This window comes from Leucopleurus acutus, assembly GCF_964270905.1.
Source record: "Leucopleurus acutus genome assembly, chromosome: 17".
In the NCBI taxonomy this organism is placed as follows: domain Eukaryota; kingdom Metazoa; phylum Chordata; class Mammalia; order Artiodactyla; family Delphinidae; genus Leucopleurus; species Leucopleurus acutus.
This window is the reverse complement of record NC_139159.1, coordinates 68939472-68959695: the sequence shown is the minus strand read 5'-3', so window position 1 is coordinate 68959695 and position 20224 is coordinate 68939472. Positions and strand designations below refer to the sequence as shown.

Here is a 20224-nt window from a genome sequence, read left to right as displayed (position 1 = left end):
CTTGTGTTCCAAAGATACAGATTTTGGGAAATGCTCCTGGAGATAAGAAACAGACTGTCTAAAGAGGAGAGTGGTATGGTGGACTTGCGTTCTGGAAGGAATGCGGAGGATGAAGCAAACAAGGAAGAGGAGGAAGCTAGGAGACCAGGAAAGAGGCCAGTGGAACGATCCTGATGAGAACGAAGGTCTACAGGAACAAGGGACAGTCACCGGGCTGGAACGATTGGCTTGCCCATGGATACAAACCCAGAGTGAAGAATTACAGCTGAGTGTGAATTCTCAAGGCAGAGAGTCTAGGAGAACAGGGGGGCAGTGGGCCAGGACTGGGAAAACAGGGTCAGCTAGCTGGGTAGAGGAGGAAAATGGAGGTAAGGAATTCAGTCTGGGGCACTGAAGAACCCAGGTACTACACCCTTCTTCTGAGACAGGGAAGCCTTTCAGTAATGGAGACAGACGGGCTGAAGGTGAACCACCCACAGACGGAAACTGAGAGCCGCTGGTGACAAATGAAGGCGTTTTCCAGCTCCCGCCTTCCCGGCGTGTAGGAGATGCACATGCTGAGACAGTGGCGCTGATGATCAAATTAATTTTTGCACACGTAATCAACTGAGAGGAAGTCCTCATGAAACCCTAATGAATTGTGTCTCTTCGGTTGCTTGCCTCTGACACCCCACTGTCAGGAAGCAGCCGTATCTCGAACCAGTCTGCCCAGCTCACGGTGGAGGGAGGGCGGGAGAATCAGAGGTGGGGCCGTGGAACTGGGAGAAAGCCAGGACCTCAGAGGGCCTGTTGGGATCAGCTGGTCCAGCCCCTCATTGATGGATTCGGGAACTCCCTTCAGGAAGCTTCATGCAATGAAAAGAGCAGTTGACTGAATCCCACCCAGTAAACCTGGAGCCTCGGCTTTCTGACATGTAAAATGAAAGCATTGTACTCAAGCTGGTTTTCCCAAATCAGTCTTTCTTCTACCACTTTTACCACCTGTGTTATTATCTAGTAAACATTTTCATTAGATATAATTTCATTTTTAGAAAGGAAACTTCAAGTTGCTAAGTAAAACAGGTACCACTGGCCATCAATGGAAAGTAACTTTAAAAAGAAAACTAACGAAAACAAAATAATGTTATTGGAATATGTCATGTGTAGCATTTCTTAAAATTTCTTTTCACTGTGTTTGGAGGGGCCAGTGTTCCAAGAAGCAGACTTTGAGAAATGTTCTTGTAGATAACACTGATGTTTCTTTAGAGGCATTGAAGCTGAAGCCTATGCTTTCTGAAAAAGAAAGGTTGCAGGTTAAGAAACGTGTAATACACAGATGGGTGTGAAACGTTCTTCTAAAGGTACTTAGGAGGATCCAAAAAGGCAAAATTCCATTTACAACAATATGGATGGGCCTTGAGGGCATTACGCTAAGTGAGATAAGTCAAAGAGAAAGACAATACTGTATGATCTCAGTTATATGTGGAATCTAAAAAAAGAAAACAAACACAGAAACAGAGAGTAGCCTGGTGGCTGCCAGGGGTAGGGAGGTGAGGAAAGTGGGTAAAGGTGGTCAAAGGGTACAAACTTCCAGTTTGAAGATGAATAAATTCTGGGGATCTAATGCATAGCATGGTGACTACAGGTACAATACTGTATTGTACACTTAAAAGTTGCTATGAAAGTAGATCTTAAAAGTTCTCACACCACACACACACACACACAAAAGGTTAACTATGTGAGGTGATGGATGGATGTGTTCATTAACCTTATTGTGGTAATCATTTTGCAATATATACATATATCAAATTATCATGTTGCCCACCTTAAACTTACACAACGTTATATGTCAATTATATCTCAATAAACCTGAGAAAAAAAGGCAACCCTCCCTCGACATTAATTCACTGTGATTTAATGCTCTACCTGGTTTCAACCTAAGATTTTTCAACCTAAGATTTTGACTCATTGACGGTCTAAAATCACCTGGACTCTCAATTAAGGAAAGACTGCAGCAGCTGATTTTGAAGAGCCCTTTCAGTTCTGACAGTCCATGTTTCTGTGCAACACACATCCATCTGGTGAGAGTTGGTTCTATTAGACTCTCACTTGGTTGATCATCCTGGAATCCTAGAAGCTAAGATTTGTAAGACAAAGAGTTCACTAGTCCTTCTCTCCTCCCCTCCTACACTACAAGCATCATAGAGCTGGAGCTGACGCCTGTGATCCTGCTACTCTGTCCCTTTAAGAGCTCATCCAGCTTCAGTTCCCCTGAGAGAGGTTGCTCTTTCTCCAAGGCAGCCACTCCAGCCTTAAAAAGTTCTTCCTCAAGTGGAACAAATACCAGACGACAGTCAAAGGCTGATTGGGTGCACTTCAGAATTCATCTCTGTAGTCATATGCAGCTCCCAGGCCGCACACCTGGGCACTCTGGATTTGAGTACAAGTGTGTCTAACCCCGTAGCTAGCTGTTCCCGTCCTCTAATGCCCTTCAGCCTCTTCAGCTCTCGGGGGAATCTGTACACTGGATTCTAGGCTCCGACCTACCCTATCCAGCGTTCTATCCAGCTCAATTTCTTCACCTGAATAAACAGATAGGACTAGATATTTTGCTTTAATATTCCATGGTATAATAATATTAATAATAATAAAATAGGTAGCATTTGTTGAGTGTTGATTCCACGCCAGGCACTTTAGGCAGGTTAATTATCATCTCCATTTTGCAGGTCAAACAGAGAGAGAGAAAGCAGCTTACCCACAGTCGCACACCAGTACGTGGTGGGAATGAGATCCGTATTCCTGGGATCCAACTCCAGCACCTTCCCTCTCACTCATTTGCTACGTCTTGGGAATGTTTGTCTTCTAGTTTCTCTACTAGAGAATTTTTTAAATTGGGATTTCTGGAAAATGTGCTTTCCTAGAGAGGGACTGATCTGACCCAAAGGCTAAGTGCCACCTGCCCTCAGTGAGTGGATGGTCAGGGAGGATGGTCAGGGCCTGACACAGGCCCACCTGGTCACTTCTTTCCAGGTCACCATTCTGTCCTATTTGGTCCTTGACTGGACAGCCAGACTTGAGAGGCTCAGCCTCCCTCCCTAAGTATCCTGCCATTGCTTTCTGAAAAAGTCCTCCTAGACATATGGTCATAAATTCCCCGATGTCTTAGTGGGACAGACTAAGGACTCGATGTCTTTGGGAAACTTTGTGATACAGTGTAAGGAGCAGAAGGCTTTAAAGGTCTAAGTTCAGCTCTCAGCTCAACCACCGACTAGCAGCATGACAAGGTAAGTCATTCAATTACATTAATCCTTCAGTTTACTATCTGCAAAATGGGAATCATAATCCCTACCTCAACAGGATTGAGGGAGGTTTCAGTGTGATGAGAGGTATGCGAGGCAGCAAACACAACACAGGGCACGTGGGAGTGTCCACAAACGTTTGCTCCCTTCCCCTTTTATATCCTCCTGTGGTCTGTATGGAGCTCAGGGTCTGACGCATAGGGCTGCTCAAGCATTGCTGGCCAAATCCACATGGACCTTTCATCCTGGGACTCTGACTTGTAGCATGGAGGCTCTGGGAATAACCCGTCACCTGAGTTCCTAAATGGCATCTCCCAGATCCCCCGAAGGAGCCGTCTCCAGACACAGGACAGCAGGGAGGGACCAGGCATAACGTGATGGACATACCCTTCCCGTGAGGCTGCTTCTCTGGCCAGGTAGACTAGATAGACGGCCAGTGCAGATAGCACTTCTGGTTCACTTACCTGCAGCAGTTCAAATACAGCAAGGAGGTCCCCTCCAGAAAGGTTCCCGCAAAAGATGGGGTGGTAACACAGCCTGGGGGGTTCATAGTGCTGGCCAGCGAGCTTCACAACAGGAGCAGCCACGGTGGCACCCAAATATTCTGGCTTCCCCTAGGGCAGAAAAGAAATGAAGTTTTGTCCCTGGTGGTCACCTACCTGGTTCTGATCTGCGTCGGTGCGATTCTGTAATTAATCTTCACAAAACTGTCAGCCTCAGTGTCTCCCTCCTGCTACGATCTCACTCTCTTCTTCTGCTAAGCCCCTCTCACCTCTTCCCACAGCCTTGGGGAGCAGCAGAATCCATCTGGGCTCTCAGGGAAAACCCTAAGAGGGTCATCTTAGGGGCTTCCTGGCTCAAGGCGATCTTAGGGGTTATCCCTTTCCTCAGTGTATTGAGTTCAGTGGAATAAAGGAAAAATAATCACCCAGGGTAGACGTGAAGGGGAAAAGGAGAAATAAGGTGGCACCAAATATTCCAAAAGATCTCCAGAGCAGGGAACCCTTGTGGCTGGGAACACAAGTTTGGAGTCCAGGCAAACGTGAGTTGGAGTTCCCAAATCTATTGCTTTGGAGATCTATGGACTTGGGCCAGTTACTCAACTTTTTTTTTTTTTTTTTGCGGTACGCGGGCCTCTCACTGTTGTGGCCTCTCCCGTTGCAGAGCACAGGCTCCGGATGCGCAGGCTTAGCGGCCATGGCTCACGGGCCCAGCCGCTCCACGGCATGTGGGATCCTCCCGGACCGGGGCACGAACCCGTGTCCCCTGCATCGGCAGGCGGACTCCCAACCACTGCGCCACCAGGGAAGCCCTCTAAGAACTATTTGATGGGGTCACCTCCTGCCTCTTCCTCATCCCTGCTCCCAGGAGCCTCAGTCCACATTCCCCCCACGAGCAGCATGGGGCTGGAGCATGGGGCTGCTTTGCTATTTATCTCAAGAACTGCTGTATCCCCTGGCACAGGGCAGGCACTCATTACATATTTATTGAGTGAAAACTCTTGGATAAATGACCTCCAAGTCCAAGGGCAGTGCCCATATTTTCTTTGGCTGAGGCTGGGTTTTAGTACCTGCACTACTTCATTGCCTTTGGACTCACAAACAAGCATTTGCATTCCCGGCTGTAGAAGGAAGCTTGGTTGAGGTGGAAATGGGTTTAGCTCAGTCACACTTAAAAACTAACAAAGCAGGGCTTCCCTGGTGGCACAGTGGTTAAGAACCTGCCTGCCAACGCGGGGGACACGGGTTCGAGCCCTGGTCCGGGAAGATCCCACGTGCCAGGGAGCAACTAAGCCCGTGCGCCACAGCTACTGAGCCCGTGCTCTAGAGCCCGCGAGCCGTAAGTACTGAAGCCCTCGCACCTAGAGCCCGTGCTCCGCAACAAGAGAAGCCACCGCAATGAGAAGCACGCGCACCGCAACGAAGAGTAGCCCTTGCTCACCACAACTAGAGAAAGCCTGTGTGCAGCAAAGAAGACCCAACGCAGCCAAAATTTAATTAATTAATTAATTAATTAAATTTTTAAAAAAACCCTCCAGTAAGCTTTTGAATCTGCTGTTTCAGGACACGGACATCTTTGGAGAGAAAGAGGTTTGGCTAATATCATAACAGAAATGAGATAGAGCTGAATGCATTGTTTCAGGGCTTGGAAGCAACAAACAAAGAAGAAAAGAAAAGGCCCAGTTACAAATGCTGAATCAGTGACAATATATCCATTCCTTCCAACAGGCGAAATCAGTAAAAACCTGCTATTTTCAAAAGGCATGGACATTTTTATAAGCAGCAATAAGGTATAGAACTAGCTGGGGGCTGGGTATAATAATTATATTCCTGAAGAAGTATATGTGGACTGAACTTTTGTGAAGCAGATTCTATTTAAATTGCAATCCAAAGGGAAATCTAAGCAAAAAACCCTTTAGTAAAGCAAATGGTCATCATCCATTTCCCACATTCTGTAGATCAGTGTTTCCCAGGTGAGGACTGCCTCTGGGCATAGTCACAGGCTGGTTAAATAAAGGAAGTTAGTTGAACAGGGAGTTTTTAGCAAGGCACAGTTAGTGCAGCCCTGGGACACTCACCACTGCGTCACTGTCATACAGCTCCACCACCACTAACGGCGGGGATCCTGCCAGTTCCTTCGGGTCTCCGTGCAGCACCAGGTCATTGAACAGCAGCATCTGGTTCCAGGTGGGGGAGAGGGTCTGGGAAATGACCTGGAAGTTGGGGCCAAAAGAAAAGCAAAACATCGCTCGACTGGGTTGGAGGGGGCTCCGTGAAGGGTATTCTCATCACCATTGCTCACTTATTCAACATTCAAGCAACGACGGAAACTGATGTGCTACTGAGTATCGGATGCTAGGGATGCAGATTCCCTTCCCTGGAGGAGCTTATATAAGCTTCATGAGTAGAACTCCCACCTGATTACCACCCTACTTGCAAGCATAATTCCAATTCAATCCTCACAGTAGTGCTGTGATGATAACACCAGCTACCCTTTATTGAGCACGTACTGTGTACAGGCTGCGGTACTTCACATACACTGTCTTGCTGAGACTTCCCAACAATTCTGGGAGGTAGGAATGTAAACCAAGGCTCACTTGCCCAGAGCCGGCACATGGCAGAACTGGGATTCAACCCAGGTCATCTGGCACCAAAGCCCAGGCTACTACCTTCAACCATCCTCACCAAGTAGATGCTCGTATTATCTCCATTTTATGAAAGGGCAAACTGAGAATGGGGAAGATCTAGTGATTCTTCACTGTGAACAAATAAAATTTCGTCATCAAATACTCGAAAGTGGATTTTCAATCGAATATTCCTTACATGCAATTCTACTGTTTTGTGGCTATTTATTCGACTGCATTGAACTGACCAGGGTCTTCAAAATAACCTTCACCATTCTGCATGACATCATTCTTTCTTCCATAGCAAATTGTGACATTGGAAGTTGGCTGCACCCATTATGCAGATGGAGAAACCAAAGGACAAAGAAGGACCACAACCCACATGACTGGTTCAGAACCATGAGTGGCTCACCTAGGAGTGACTCAGAGCCCCCTGCCAGGCCGTTCAGGTGGTACCTTCAGAAAGTAGAGTGTAATGAGCTTGCATCCTCTATTTAATTGGATGTTTGGAAACATGCCAGTTTCATAGAGCTAAAGGCTAAGGTTGCTTGCAAGATAGGTGCCTGTACCTAGGCAGAAACTGCCGCATTCATGTGTGAGGCCAGTCCTGGAAAGAGGCCACAGTCACAGTCTCCTGTGCAGGCAAATGGGTGATTTCTCAGGTTAACACAGATTGCACAGCTCCTGCTGGGTCCTGAGGAAATTTCCACACCACCTCTGCACTCCACTCCTACCTCTCACCATTCTCTCCAGGAGGGACTGGAGAGAGATCTGGCCTGAACTAACTACTGCTTAGATTCCAAAGCCCAAATAAAACTGTCATCTCAGAGCTTTACATCAAGAGCCATTTCTAGTCATGGCATTAAATCACTTGCACTGTGGCTGCGAAAAAATATTTGTATTGCTCTTTTTTATGAGTCATAAAATATGCATTCCACAATTTCCTTCCTTCCTTGCTTTTTGCCTTTAGAGTATTTTATGCCTCAGACACAGTGAGGTTTTGAACATAACGTTTCAGAGAAAATCTTGATTTTTTGGACAGGAAGAGAATGGCTTCAACCAACCTATGAACAGCAGTGAAGGCAATGCAATGCAAAGTTCCCCTGTGTCGGTGACTGACATCACAAAGAACTATGTGTTTTTATGTTGCTTTTGAAAATAGAAATGTGATCTTTTTTGCAACCTGTACCCAACAGTGTGACACCAAAGCAATTTATGATTCTCACAGCATCTTTCCTACAGAAATATTCTGATGGCTTCCTTGGCACTTTGGGCTATACCTGCCACTTGATAAGATTCCAGAGGCCAGCATTCATTCTTTCATTCATCACATATTTATTCCTTCAAAGTGCTAGGCTCAGTATTAGGCACTAACACAGCATCCTGTGCTTAGCAGGTATTCAGTAGCTACTTGCATGACTAAATGAGTGGATTTTGGCCTGTCCCATGATTAAAAGGACGATGTGGCCACCTTTGAGAAGTACTGAAACGTTCACCCAAACAAAATACATTGTCCCACTTCTCTGCCAAGGTGAGTACAGCTCACCTCATTTCCTCGGGGCTTCCTTAAGGAGTTGTGCTTTATAAACTTGTTCGGTGACATTGTTGGAGAGATTATGGTAACACTTAAATTTAACGCTTTTAAGAAGAAGTGAGATACCGTGGATGGAGCGTGGCTTTAGAATCAGAGACCCCCTGTAATGGAACCCTAGTGTCACCACCTGCCTATGTCCAACTTGGGCAGGTGATTTAACCTCTCTGATCCTTAGTCTTACTCATTTCAGTGGGGTTAGTACCCACCTTGTAAAGTTGTTATGACCACTATCTAAGATAAAGCTTTTTAAGTGCCTGGCATACAGTAGGTGCTCAGTAAGTGCTTTTTGTCCGCCCCCCTCCACCCCAGCCACACTCATTTATAAATGAGTAAACATTTACTGAATACCTACCACGTGCCAGCGTTGGTCACCAGGGTAACTCGTATCTAACAAGAGACCACTGGTGTCCTCAGGACTCAGCGTCAGTCTGACTGCTTGAAATCTCAGCTTCCATGCCCCCCACCCTCTAAGCTCCCCTGTCCTTCTCTTCTAAGCCTCCCTCTTACCACATAGTCCTTCTCCCTTTCTATTCCCAAAACCTTTCTCTTTGGGAGCTGTCTCCCTTTCCCTTTATCCTATCATCACAAGATTTCCAAGTTCCACGTCCTCAGTGGCATCTGAAATAGCTGGATTCCCCTCCTGAAAGATTTCATACCATTAAGTCACTTATAAAGGATTGGCTGCAGGACCCTCCCTTCAGAGAGAGTTCTCCTTGAGCAACACGTAGTCCATTCAGAGAAGTGCTACCAGGTGTAGGGTGGGCCAGCTCAGCTATGACTGCAGGGCCCCCAGGCTCAGCCTTCCCCACCTTGAAGAATGCACGAGTGGGGCATGTCACACACAGATCAGTCCCACCGAGGCAGCACACACTGAAACAGGAGAGAGAAACCAGAACCCTTTCTTACCAAAACGGAAGCAGAGTGGTTAAGCAAAATAACTTTGGAATTGGACCAACCTGGGTATCCATCTTGGCTCTACCATCTTCTAAATAAAGAGTCTCCAAGCCGTACCTTCCTCAACTGCAGAATGAGGACACTAATAATACCCACTTTGGGCTTGCAGTTAGACGTAACCAAAAACACATATAAAATGCTTAGCATCATGCCTGTCACAGAGGGAGATTTTAAATAAATGACAGCTATCATTATTAGCAAAAATTAGGTACTCGGTTCAAAAGTATGGAGGCAAAGTCCAGGGTTCAACAGAACTTGTTTTCCCTTTCAGATGATTATTTGATAAACAAATGTCATCTGTTCCTTTGAGATATGCATCTAAATCAAATGAATATACTGTGTGGAGTTGCAAACTAGAAGGAGAACTACATAGCAGCCAAGGGAGCTCACTCAACCCCCTACCCCACCCAGAGCCCTGAGATCACCTCTGAGCTGTGCAGGCAGAGGAGGCCTCCAGGGATTCCGCCCGCCACCCCCCCCCCCCCCGCTTTTTTTTAACCACACTGTGTGGCATGCAGGATCTTCGTTCCGCGACCAGGGCTCAAACCTGTGCCCCCTGAACTGGAAGCTCGAGGTCTTAACCACTGGAGCGCCAGGGAAGTCCCAGGGATCCCCCTTTTGAGAATCCCCTTTGTTTTTGGTGGGAAGCCTCAATGGCAATAATAACGCAGTCACACAGGAGCTGTTATAAACAAGGCACTGTACTGGGTGTCTCACCCTCTGGGAGGCATATACAATATCACCATCCCTATTTTACAGATGAAGAAATTGAGGACAAAGAGGATTTTGCTGTCACACAGCCGATAAATGGAAGGGCTCAGACCTGAACCCAGTCACTACGGCTCTAGAGTCTATACTCTTAACCACCGCGCTATGTACGACCTCTTAAATCACAGGGAGGAGAAAGGAGTCTGAAGTCTTCTCGTTCTCATGCTCAGTCACCTTCCCTCTGATGTCTCTCCCGACTTCCCTCCCAGGCAGAGCTAACCCCTCTCTCCCTGTGGCCCCTGGAGGTGCAGTACTATGGGGTTTATCACAGTGTGGCTGATTCGTCTGACGAGAACTGCCGAGCTCCACTGCATCGTGCACTGTGCAGGAGCGGAGTCCGGAAGATGGCGGCGTGGGAAGACGCGGGGTCAGCGTCTCCACACAACTAGGGCGCCTGCCGGCCGCTGGTGGGAAACTCTGACCCCCAAGGAGACAGGAGGGACCCCAGAGTGAACCGGTAGGACAGAGGGGGACCGAGGGGGGAGAAGAAGTGGAGGCCAGACAAGATCGGCGCCCCTGAGGCCGGGGAGATCAGGAGAGGCAGGTGAGAGGGAGTCTCCGGGAGGAGAGGGAGAGGAGCGGAGGGCCTGGGGAGCCTGCTGAGCTCCCAAGCTGGTTCCCCCTGCTCCAAGGCCCCTCCAGGCCGCGTGGGTCCTTGGGAGCATGGCGGGGGGGCGATCAGGAGACACAGGCTGGAGAGGGGCCCTAGGGGGCAGCGGGAAAAGAGCGAAGGGCGATAGCCCCGCCCACTCGGGCCCAGGGAGCCTGCTGAGCTCCCAGGCCGGTCCCCTGCCCTCCAAGGTTCCCCCTTCCCCACCGGCCGTACTGGTCCTGGGGGCATAGGAGGGAGGCCGGGGAGATCAGGACAGGCAGTCGGGAGGGGCCCTCCCAGACCCCAGACCGGAGGAGCAGGAGAGGAGAGGAGGGCGTTTGCCCCGCCCACTCGAGCCCAGGAAGCCTGCTGGGTCCCCAGGTGAGGTCCCCTGTCCTCTGAGGCCAGGGTGGGGGGCACGGCTGGGCCCCTTCTTTTCCTTCAGCCTAAGCCCCACTCCCCACAGGCCCTGTGCGTCCTGAACATTGGCCCCGCCGACTGCCCAAACCTCGCCCTTGCTTAGGCTCCGCCCTCCACAAACCCCCCCCCCCTTTTTTTTTTTTTTGCGGTACGCGAGCCTCTCACTGTTGTGGCCTCTCCCGTTGCGGAGCACAGGCTCCGGACGCGCAGGCTCAGCGGCCATGGCTCACGGGCCCAGCCGCTCTACAGCCTGTGGGATCTTCCCGGACCAGGGCACAAACCTGTGTCCCCTGCATCGGCAGGCGGACTCTCAACCACTGCGCCACCAGGGAAGCCCAAACCCCCCCTTTTTTTTTCTTTTCCCTCCTCCTCTTTTTTTACTATTGTGGTACTGATGTACCTTCCAGTTGCTGATTAATCTATAATTTTATTTTTACATTCTTTCTAACATATCTGTTAGTTTCCTAACAATAACAAGCATTTTTACTTTGTTATTGTTCTCTTTTTTCTTGAATTTTTGAATTTTATTGTTTTTTATACAGCAGGTTCGTATTAGTTATCTATTTTATACATATTAGTGTATACATGTCAATCCCAATCTCCCAGTTCATCACACACACACCCCCCACCACTTTCCCCACTTGATGTCCATACGTTTGTTGTCTATATCTGTGTCTCTATTTCTGCCCTGCAGACCAGTTTATCTGTACCATTTTTCTGTTCCACATATATGCATTCATATACGATATATGTTTTTCTCTTAATGACTTACTTCACTCTGTATGACAGACTCTAGATCCATCCACGTCTCTACAAATGACCCAATTTCGTTCCTTTTTATGGCTGAGTAATATTCCATTGTATACATGTACCACATCTTCTTTATCCATTCGTCTGTCGATGGGCATTTAGGTTGCTTCCATGACCTGGCTATTGTAAATAGTGCTGCAATGAACACTGGGGTGCATGTGTCTTTTTGAATTATGGTTTTCTCTGGGTATATGCCCAGTAGTGGGGTTGCTGGGTCACATGGTAATTCTATTTTTCGATTTTTAAGGAACCTCCATACTGTTCTCCATAGTGGCTGTATCAATTTACATTCCCACCAACAGTGCAAGAGGGTGCCCTTTTCTCCACACCCTCTCCAGCATTTGTTGTTTGTAGATTTTCTGATGATGCCCATTCTAACTGGTGTGAGGTGATACCTCATTGTAGTTTTGATTTGCATTTCTCTAATAATTAGTGATGTTGAGCAGCTTTTCATGTGCCTCTTGGCCATCTGTATGTCTTCTTTGGAGAAATGTCTATTTAGGTCTTCTGCCCATTTTTGGATTGGGTTGTTTGTTTCTTTAATATTGAGCTTCATGAGCTGTTTATATATTTTGGAGATTAATCCTTTGTCTGCTGATTCATTTGCAAATATTTTCTCCCATTCTGAGGGTTGTCTTTTCGTCTTGTTTATGGTTTCCTTTGCTGTGCAAAAGCTTTTAAGTTTCATTAGGTCCCATTTGTTTACTTTTGTTTTTATTTCCATTACTCTAGGAGGTGGATCAAAAAAGATTTTGTGGTGATTTATGTCAAAGAGTGTTCTTCCTGTGTTTTCCTCTAAGAGTTTTATAGTGTACAGTCTTACATTTAGGTTTCTAATCCATTTTGAGTTTATTTTTTTGTATGGTGTTAGGGAGTGTTCGAATTTCATTATTTTACATGTAGCTGCCCAGTTTTCCCAGCACCACTTTTACAGAGACTGCTTTTTCTCCATTGTATATCCTTGCCTCCTCTGTCATAGATTATTGACCATAGGTGCATGGGTTTATCTCTGGGCTTTTTATCCCGTTCCATTGATCTATATTTCTGTTTTTATGCCAGTACCATATTGTCTTGATTACTGTAGATTTGTAGTATAGTCTGAAGTCAGGGAGTCTGATTCCTCCAGCTCTGCTTTTTTCCCTCAAGACTGCTTTGGCTATTCGGGGTCTTTTGTGTCTCCAAATTTTAAGATTTTTTGTTCTAGTTCTGTAAAAAATGCCATTGGTAATTTGATAGGGATTGCATTGAATCTGTAGATTGCTTTGGGTAGTAGAGTCATTTTCATGATATTCTTCCAATCCAAGAACGTGGTATATCTCTCCATCTGTTGGTATCATCTTTAATTTCTTTCATCAGTTTCTTATAGTTTTCTGCATACAGGTCTTTTGTCTCCCTAGGTAGGTTTATTCCTAGGTATTTTATTCTTTTTGTTGCAAGGGTAAATAGGAGTGTTTCCTTAATTTCTCTTTCAGAGTTTTCATCATTAGTGTATAGGAATGCAAGAGATTTCTGTGCATTAATTTTGTATCCTGCAACTTTACCAAATTCATTGATTAGCTCTAGTAGTGTTCTGGTGGCATCTTTAGGATTCTCTATGTATAGTATCATGTCATCTGCAAACAGTGACAGTTTACTTCTTCTTTTCCAATTTGAATTGCTTTTATTTCTTTTTCTTCTCTGATTGGTGTGACTAGGACTTCCAAAACTATGTTGAATAAGAGTGGTGAGAGTGGACATCCTTGTCTTGTTCCTGATCTTAGAGGAAATGCTTTCAGTTTTTCAACATTGAGAATGATATTGGCTGTGGGTTTGTCGTATATGGCCTTTATTATGTTGAGGTAGGTTCCCTCTTTGCACACTTTCTGGAGAGTTTTTGTCATAAATAGGTGTTGAATTTTGTCAAAAGCTTTTTCTGTATCTATTGAGATGATCATAAGGTTTTTATTCCTTAATTTGTTAATATGGTGTATCACATTCATTGATTTGCGTATACTGAAGAATCCTTGCATCCCTGGGATAAATCCCACTTGACCATGGTGTATGATCCTTTTAATGTGCTGTTGGATTCTGATTGCTAGTGTTTGGTTGAGGATTTTGCATCTATATTCATCAGTGATATTGGTCTGTAATTTTCTTTTTTTGTAGTATCTTTGTCTGGTTTTGGTATCAGGGTGATGGTGGCCTCATAGAATGAGTTTGAGAGTGTTCCTTCCTCTGCAATATTTGGAAGAATCTGAGAAGGATGGGTGTTAGCGCTTCTCTACATGTTTGATAGAATTCATCTGTGAAGCCATCTGGTCCTGGACTTTTGTTTGTTGGAAGATTTTTAATCACAGTTTCAACTTCATTACTTGTGATTGGTCTGTTCATATTTTCTGTTTCTTCCTGGTTGAGTCTTGGAAGATTATACCTTTCTAAGAATTTGTCCATTTCTTCCAGGTTGTCCATTTTATTGGCACAGAGTTGCTTGTAGTAGTCTCTTATGATGCTTTGTATTTCTGCAGTGTCTGTTGTAACTTCTCCTTTTTCATTTCTAATTTTATTGATTTGAGTCCTCTCCCTCTTTTTCTTGATGAGTTTGGCTAAAGGTTTATCAATCTTTTTTATCTTCTCAAAGAACCAGCTTTTAGTTTTATTGATCTTTGCTATTATTTTCTTTGTTTCTCTTTCATTTATTTCTGCTCTGATCTTTATGATTTCTTTCCTTCTACTAACTTTGGGTTTTGTTTGTTCTTCTCTAGTTCTTTAAGGTGTGAGGTTAGATTGTTTATTTGAGATGTTTGTTGTTTCTTGAGGTAGGCTTGTATTGCTATAAACTTCCCTCTTAGAACTACTTTTGCTGCTTCCCATAGGTTTTGGATCATCATGTTTTTGTTGTCATTTGTCTCTAGGTATTTTTTGATTTCCTCTTTGATTTCTTCATTGATCTCTTATTTAGTAATGTATTTTTTAGCCTCCATGTCTTTGGGTTTTTTATGTTTTTTTCCCTGTAATTGATTTCTAATCTCGTAGTGTTGTGGTCAGAAAAGATGCTTGATATGATTTCAATTTTCTTAAATTTACTGAGGTTTGATTTGTGACCCAAGATGTGATCTATCCTAGAGAATGTTCCATGTGCACTTGAGAAGAAAGTGTAATCTGCTGTTTTTGGATGGAATATCCTATAAACATCAATTAAATCTATCTGGTCTATTGTGTCATTTAAAGCTTGTGTTTCCTTATTAATTTTCTGTTTAGGTGATCTGTCCATTGGTGTAAGTGAGGTGTTAAAGTCCCCCACTATTATTGTGTTACTGTCAATTTCCTCTTTTATAGCTGTTAGCAGTTGCCTTATGTATTGAGGTGCGCCTATGTTGGGTGCATATATAATTGTTATATCTTCTTGGATTGATCCCTTGATCATTATGTAGTGTCTGTCCTTCCTTGTCTCTTGTAACATTCTTTTTTTTAAAGTCTATTTTATCTGATATGAGTATTGCTACTCCAGCTTTTTTTTGATTTCCATTTGCATGGAATATCTTTTTCCATCCCCTCACTTTCAGTCTGTATGTGTCCCTTGGTCTGAAGTGGGTCTCTTGTAGACAGCATATGTATGGGTCTTGTTTTTGCACCCATTCAGTGAGCCTGTGTCTTTTGGTTGGAGCATTCAATCCATTCACGTTTAAGGTAATTATCAATATGTATGTTCCTATTACCATTTTCTTAATTGTTATGGGTTTGTTTTTGTACGTCCTTTTCTTCTCTTGTGTTTCCTACTTAGAGAAGTTCCTTTGGCATTTGTTGTAGAGCTGCTTTGGTGGTGCTGAATTCTCTTAGCTTTTGCTTGTCTGTAAAGCTTTTGATTTCTCCATTGAATCTGAATGAGATCCTTGCCGGGTAGAGTCATCTTGGTTGTAGGTTCTTCCCTTTCATCACTTTAAATATGTCATGCCACTCCCTTGTGGCTTGTAGAGTTTCTGCTGAAAAATCAGCTGTTAACCTTATGGGAGTTCCCTTGTATATTATTTGTCATTTTTCCCTTGCTGCTTTCAATAATTTTTCTTTGTCTTTAATTTTTGCCAGTTTTATTACTATGTGTCTTGGCATGTTTCTCCTTGGGTTTATCCTGCCTGGGACTCTCTGTGCTCCCTGGACTTGGGTGGCTATTTCCTTTCCCATGTTAGGGAAGTTTTTGACTATAATCTCTTCAAATATTTTCTCTGGTCCTTTCTCTCTCTCTTCTCCTTCTGGGACTCCTATAATGCAAATGTTGTGTTTAATGTTGTCCCAGAGGTCTCTTAGGCTGTCTTCATTTCTTTTCATTCTTTTTTCTTTATTCTGTTCCACGGCAGTGAATTCCACCATTCTGTCTTCCAGGTCACTTACCCATTCTTCTGCCTCAGTTATTCTGCTATTGATTCCTTCCAGTGTATTTTTCATTTCAGTTATTGTATTGTTCATCTCTATTTGTTTGTTCTTTAATTCTTCTAGATCTTTGTTAAACATTTCTTGCATCTTCTCAATCTTTGCCTCCATTCTTTTTCTGAGGTCCTGGATCATGTTCACTATCGTTATTCTGAATTCTATTTCTGGAAGGTTGCCTATCTCCACTTCATTTAGTTGTTTTTCTGGGGTTTTATCTTGTTCCTTCAACTGGTACATAGCCCTCTGCCTTTTCATCTTGTCTATCTTTCTGTGAATGTGGTTTTTGTTCCACAGGCTGCAGGATTGTAGATCTTCTTGCTTCTGCTGTCTGCCCTCTGGTGGATGAGGCTATCTAAGAGGCTTGTGTAAGTTTCTTGATGGGAGGGACTGGTGGTGGATAGAGCTGGGTGTTGCTCTGGTGCACAGAGCTCAGTAAAACTTTACTCTGCTTGTCTGCTGATGGGTGGGGTTGGGTTCCCTCCCTGCTGTTTGGCCTGAGGGGACCCAGCACTGGAGCCTACCCAGCTCTTTGGTGGGGCTAATGGCGGACTCTAGGAGGGCTCACACCAAGGAGTACTTCCCAGAACTTCTGCTGCCAGTGTCCTTGTCCTCACGGTGAGACACAGCCACCCCCCCGCCTCTGCAGGAGACCCTCCAACACTAGCAGGTAGCTCTGGTTCAGTCTCCTATGGGGTCACTGCTCCTTCCCCTGGGTCCTGATGCACACACTACTTTGTGTGTGCCCTCCAAGAGTGGAGTCTCTGTTTTCCCCAGTCCTGTCGAAGTCCTGTAGTCAAATACCACTAGCCTTCAAAGTCTGATTCTGTAGGAATTTCTCCTCCCGTTGCTGGACCCCCAGGTTGGGAAGCCTGACATGGGGCTCAGAACCTTCACTCCAGTGGGTGGACTTCTGTGGTATAAGTGTTCTCCAGTTTGTGAGTCACCCACTGAGCAGTTATGGGATTTGATTTTATTGTGGTTGTGCCCCTCCTACCGTTTCATTGTGGCTTCTCCTTTGTCTTTGGTTGTGGGATATCTTTTTTGGTGATTTCCAGTGTCTTCCTGTCAATGATTGTTCAGCAGTTAGTTGTGATTCCAGTGCTCTCGCAAGAGGGAGTGAGCACACGTCCTTCTACTCCGCCATCTTGAACCAATCTCTCTTTTTTTTTTTTGCCACCCCATGTGGCTTGCGGGATCTTGATTTGCGAGCCCGGGGTCAGGCGGAAGCTCCTGCGGTGGGAGCTCCGAGTCCAAACCACTGGACTCACAGAGAACCTCAAACCCCAGGGAATATTCATTGGAGTGAGGTCTCACTGAGTTCCTCATCTCAGCAAAAAGACCCACCTCTACCCAACAGCCTACAAATTCCAGTGTTGGAAGCCTCAGGCCAAACAACCAGTGAAACAGGAACACAATCCGACTCATAAAAAAAAAAAAAATTGAGATGGCACAAAAATATGTCACAGATGAAGGAGCAAGGTAAAAACCTAATAAAGGTTTTTATTAAGACCAAATAAATGAAGAGGAAGTAAGCAACCTACCTGAAAAAGAATTCAGAGTAATGATAGTAAAGATGATCCAGAATCTCAGAAATAGAATGGAATCATGGATTGAGAAAATACAAGAAATGTTTAACAAAGATCTAGAAGAACTAAAGAACAAACAGAGATGAAAAACACAATAACTGAAATGAAAAATACACTAGAAGGAATCAATAACAGAATAATGGAGGCAGAAGAACGAATAAGTGAGCTGGAAGACAAAATGGTGGAAATAACTGCCAAGGAGCAGAATAAAGAAAAAAGAATAAAAAGAATTGAAGACACTCTCAGAGGCCTCTGGGACAACACTGAACACACCAACATTTGAATTATAGGGGTCCCAGAGAAGAAGAGAAAAAGAGAGGGTCTGAGAAAATATTTGAAGGGATTATAGTGGAAAAATTCCCTAACATGGGAAAGGAAATAGTCACCCAAGTCCAGGAAGCACAGAGACTCCCATACAGGATAAACACACCAAGACACATATTAATCAAACTAACAAAAATTGAATTCAAAGAAAAAATATAAAAAGCAGCAAGGGAAAAACAAAAAATAACATACAAAGGAATCCCCATAAGGTTATCAGCTGATTTTTCAGTGGAAACTCTGCAGGCCAGAAAGGAGTGGCAGGATATACTTAAAGTAATGAAAGAGAAAGACCTCCAACCAAGATGACTCTACCCAGCAAAGATCTCATTCAGATTCAATGGAGAAGTCAAAAGCTTTTCAGACAAACAAAAGCTAAGAGAATTCAGCACCACCAAACCAGCTCTACAACAAATGCTAAAGAAACTTCTCTAAGCGGGATACACAAGAGAAGAAAAAGACCCACAAAAACAAACCCAAAACAATTAAGAAAATGGTAATAGGAACATACATATTGATAATAACCTTGAATGTAAATGGATTAAATGCCCCAACCAAAAGACACAGACTGGCTGAATGAATACAAAAACAAGACCCATATATATGCTGTCTACAAGAGACCCACTTCAGACCTAGGGATACATATATACTGAAAGTGAAGGGATGGAAAAAGATATTCCATGCAAATGGAAAACAAAAGAAAGCTGGAGCAGTAATACTCGTATCAGATAAAATAGACTTTAAAATAAAGACTGTTACAAGAGATAAGGAGGGACACTACATAATGATCAAAGGATGAATCCAAGAAGAAGATATAACAATTATAAATGTTTATGCACCCAACATAGGAGCACCTCAATACATAAGGCAAATGCTAACAACCATGAAAGGAGAAATCAACAGTAACACAATAATAGTAGGGGACTTTAACACCCCACTTACACCAATGGACAGATCATCCAAACAGAAAATTAATAAGGAAACACAAGCTTTAAATGACACAATAGACCAGATAGATCTAATTGATATTTATAGAACATTCCACCTAAAAGTGGCAGAATACACTTTCTTCTCAAGTGCACATGGAACATTCTCCAGGATAGATCACATCTTGGGTCACAATCAAGCCTTGGAAAATTTAAGAAAATTGAAATCGTATCAAGCATCTTTTCTGACCACAATGCTATGAGATTGGAAATCAACTACAGGAAAAAAATTGTAAAAAACACAAATACATGGAGGCTAAACAGTGCACTACTAAATGACCAAGAGATCACTAAAGAAATCAAAGAAGAAATTTAAAAAATACATAGAAAGAAATGACAATGAAAACATGACAACCCAAAACCTATGGGGCACAGCAAAAGCAGTTCTAAGAGGGAAGTTTATAGCAATGCAATCTCACCTCAAGAAACAAGAAAAATCTCAAATAAACAATCTAAACCTATACTTAAAACAACTAGAGAAAGAGAAGATAACCCAGTCAGTAGAAGGAAAGAAATCATAAATATCAGAGCAGAAATAAATGAAATAGAAATGAAGAAAATAATAACAAAGATCAATAAAATTAAAAGGTGATTCTTTGAGAAGATAAACAAAATTGATAAACCCTTAGCCAGACTCATCAAGAAAAAAAGGGAGAGGATGCAAATCAATAAAATTAGAAATGAAAAAGGAGTAATCACAACTGACACTGCAGAAATACAAAGGATTACAAGAGACTACTACAAACAACTATATGCCAATAAAATGGACAACCACGAAGAAATGGACAAATTCTTGGAAATGTACAATTTTGAAAGACTGAACCAGGAAGAATTAGAAAATATAAACAGACCTATCCAAGTAATGAAATTGAAACTATAATTAAAAATTTTCCAAGGAACAAAAGTTCAGGACCAGATGGCTTCAACAGGTGAATTCTATCAAACATTTACAGACGAGCTAACACCCATCCTTCTCAAACTCTTCCAAAAAATTGCAGAGGGAGAAACATTCCCAAATTCATTCTATGAAGCCACCATCATCCTGATACCAAAACCAGAAAAAGATATTACAAAAAAAGAAAATTATAGGGGCTTCCCTGGTGGCACAGTGGTTGAGAGTCCACCTGCCGATGCAGGGGACACGGGTTCGTGTCCTGGTCCAGGAAGATCCCACATGCCGCAGAGCGGCTAGGCCCGTGAGCCATGGCCGATAAGCCTGCGTGTCCGGAGCCTGTGCTTCGCAATGGGAGAGGCCACTACAGTGAGAGACCCGTGTACCACACACAAAAAAAAGAAAATTATAGACCAATATCACTGATGAACATAGATGCAAAAATCCTGAACAAAATACTAGCAAACAGAATCCAGCAGCACATTAAAAGGATCA

At 43.9% G+C, this 20224-nt stretch overlaps 1 protein-coding gene across 1 annotated transcript in view; it reads right to left on the bottom strand.

The window, feature by feature from the left end:
• Positions 1-20224, bottom strand: part of FER1L6 (fer-1 like family member 6) — a gene marked incomplete at both ends in the record, with an annotated part of 145669 nt that overhangs the window by 43341 nt on the left and 82104 nt on the right. Inside the window, 2 exons of the mRNA XM_082858894.1 lie at positions 3743-3892; positions 5857-5991. Coding sequence (XP_082715020.1) covers positions 3743-3892; positions 5857-5991 — 285 coding nt within the window. The remainder of the gene's footprint in view (positions 1-3742; positions 3893-5856; positions 5992-20224) is intronic.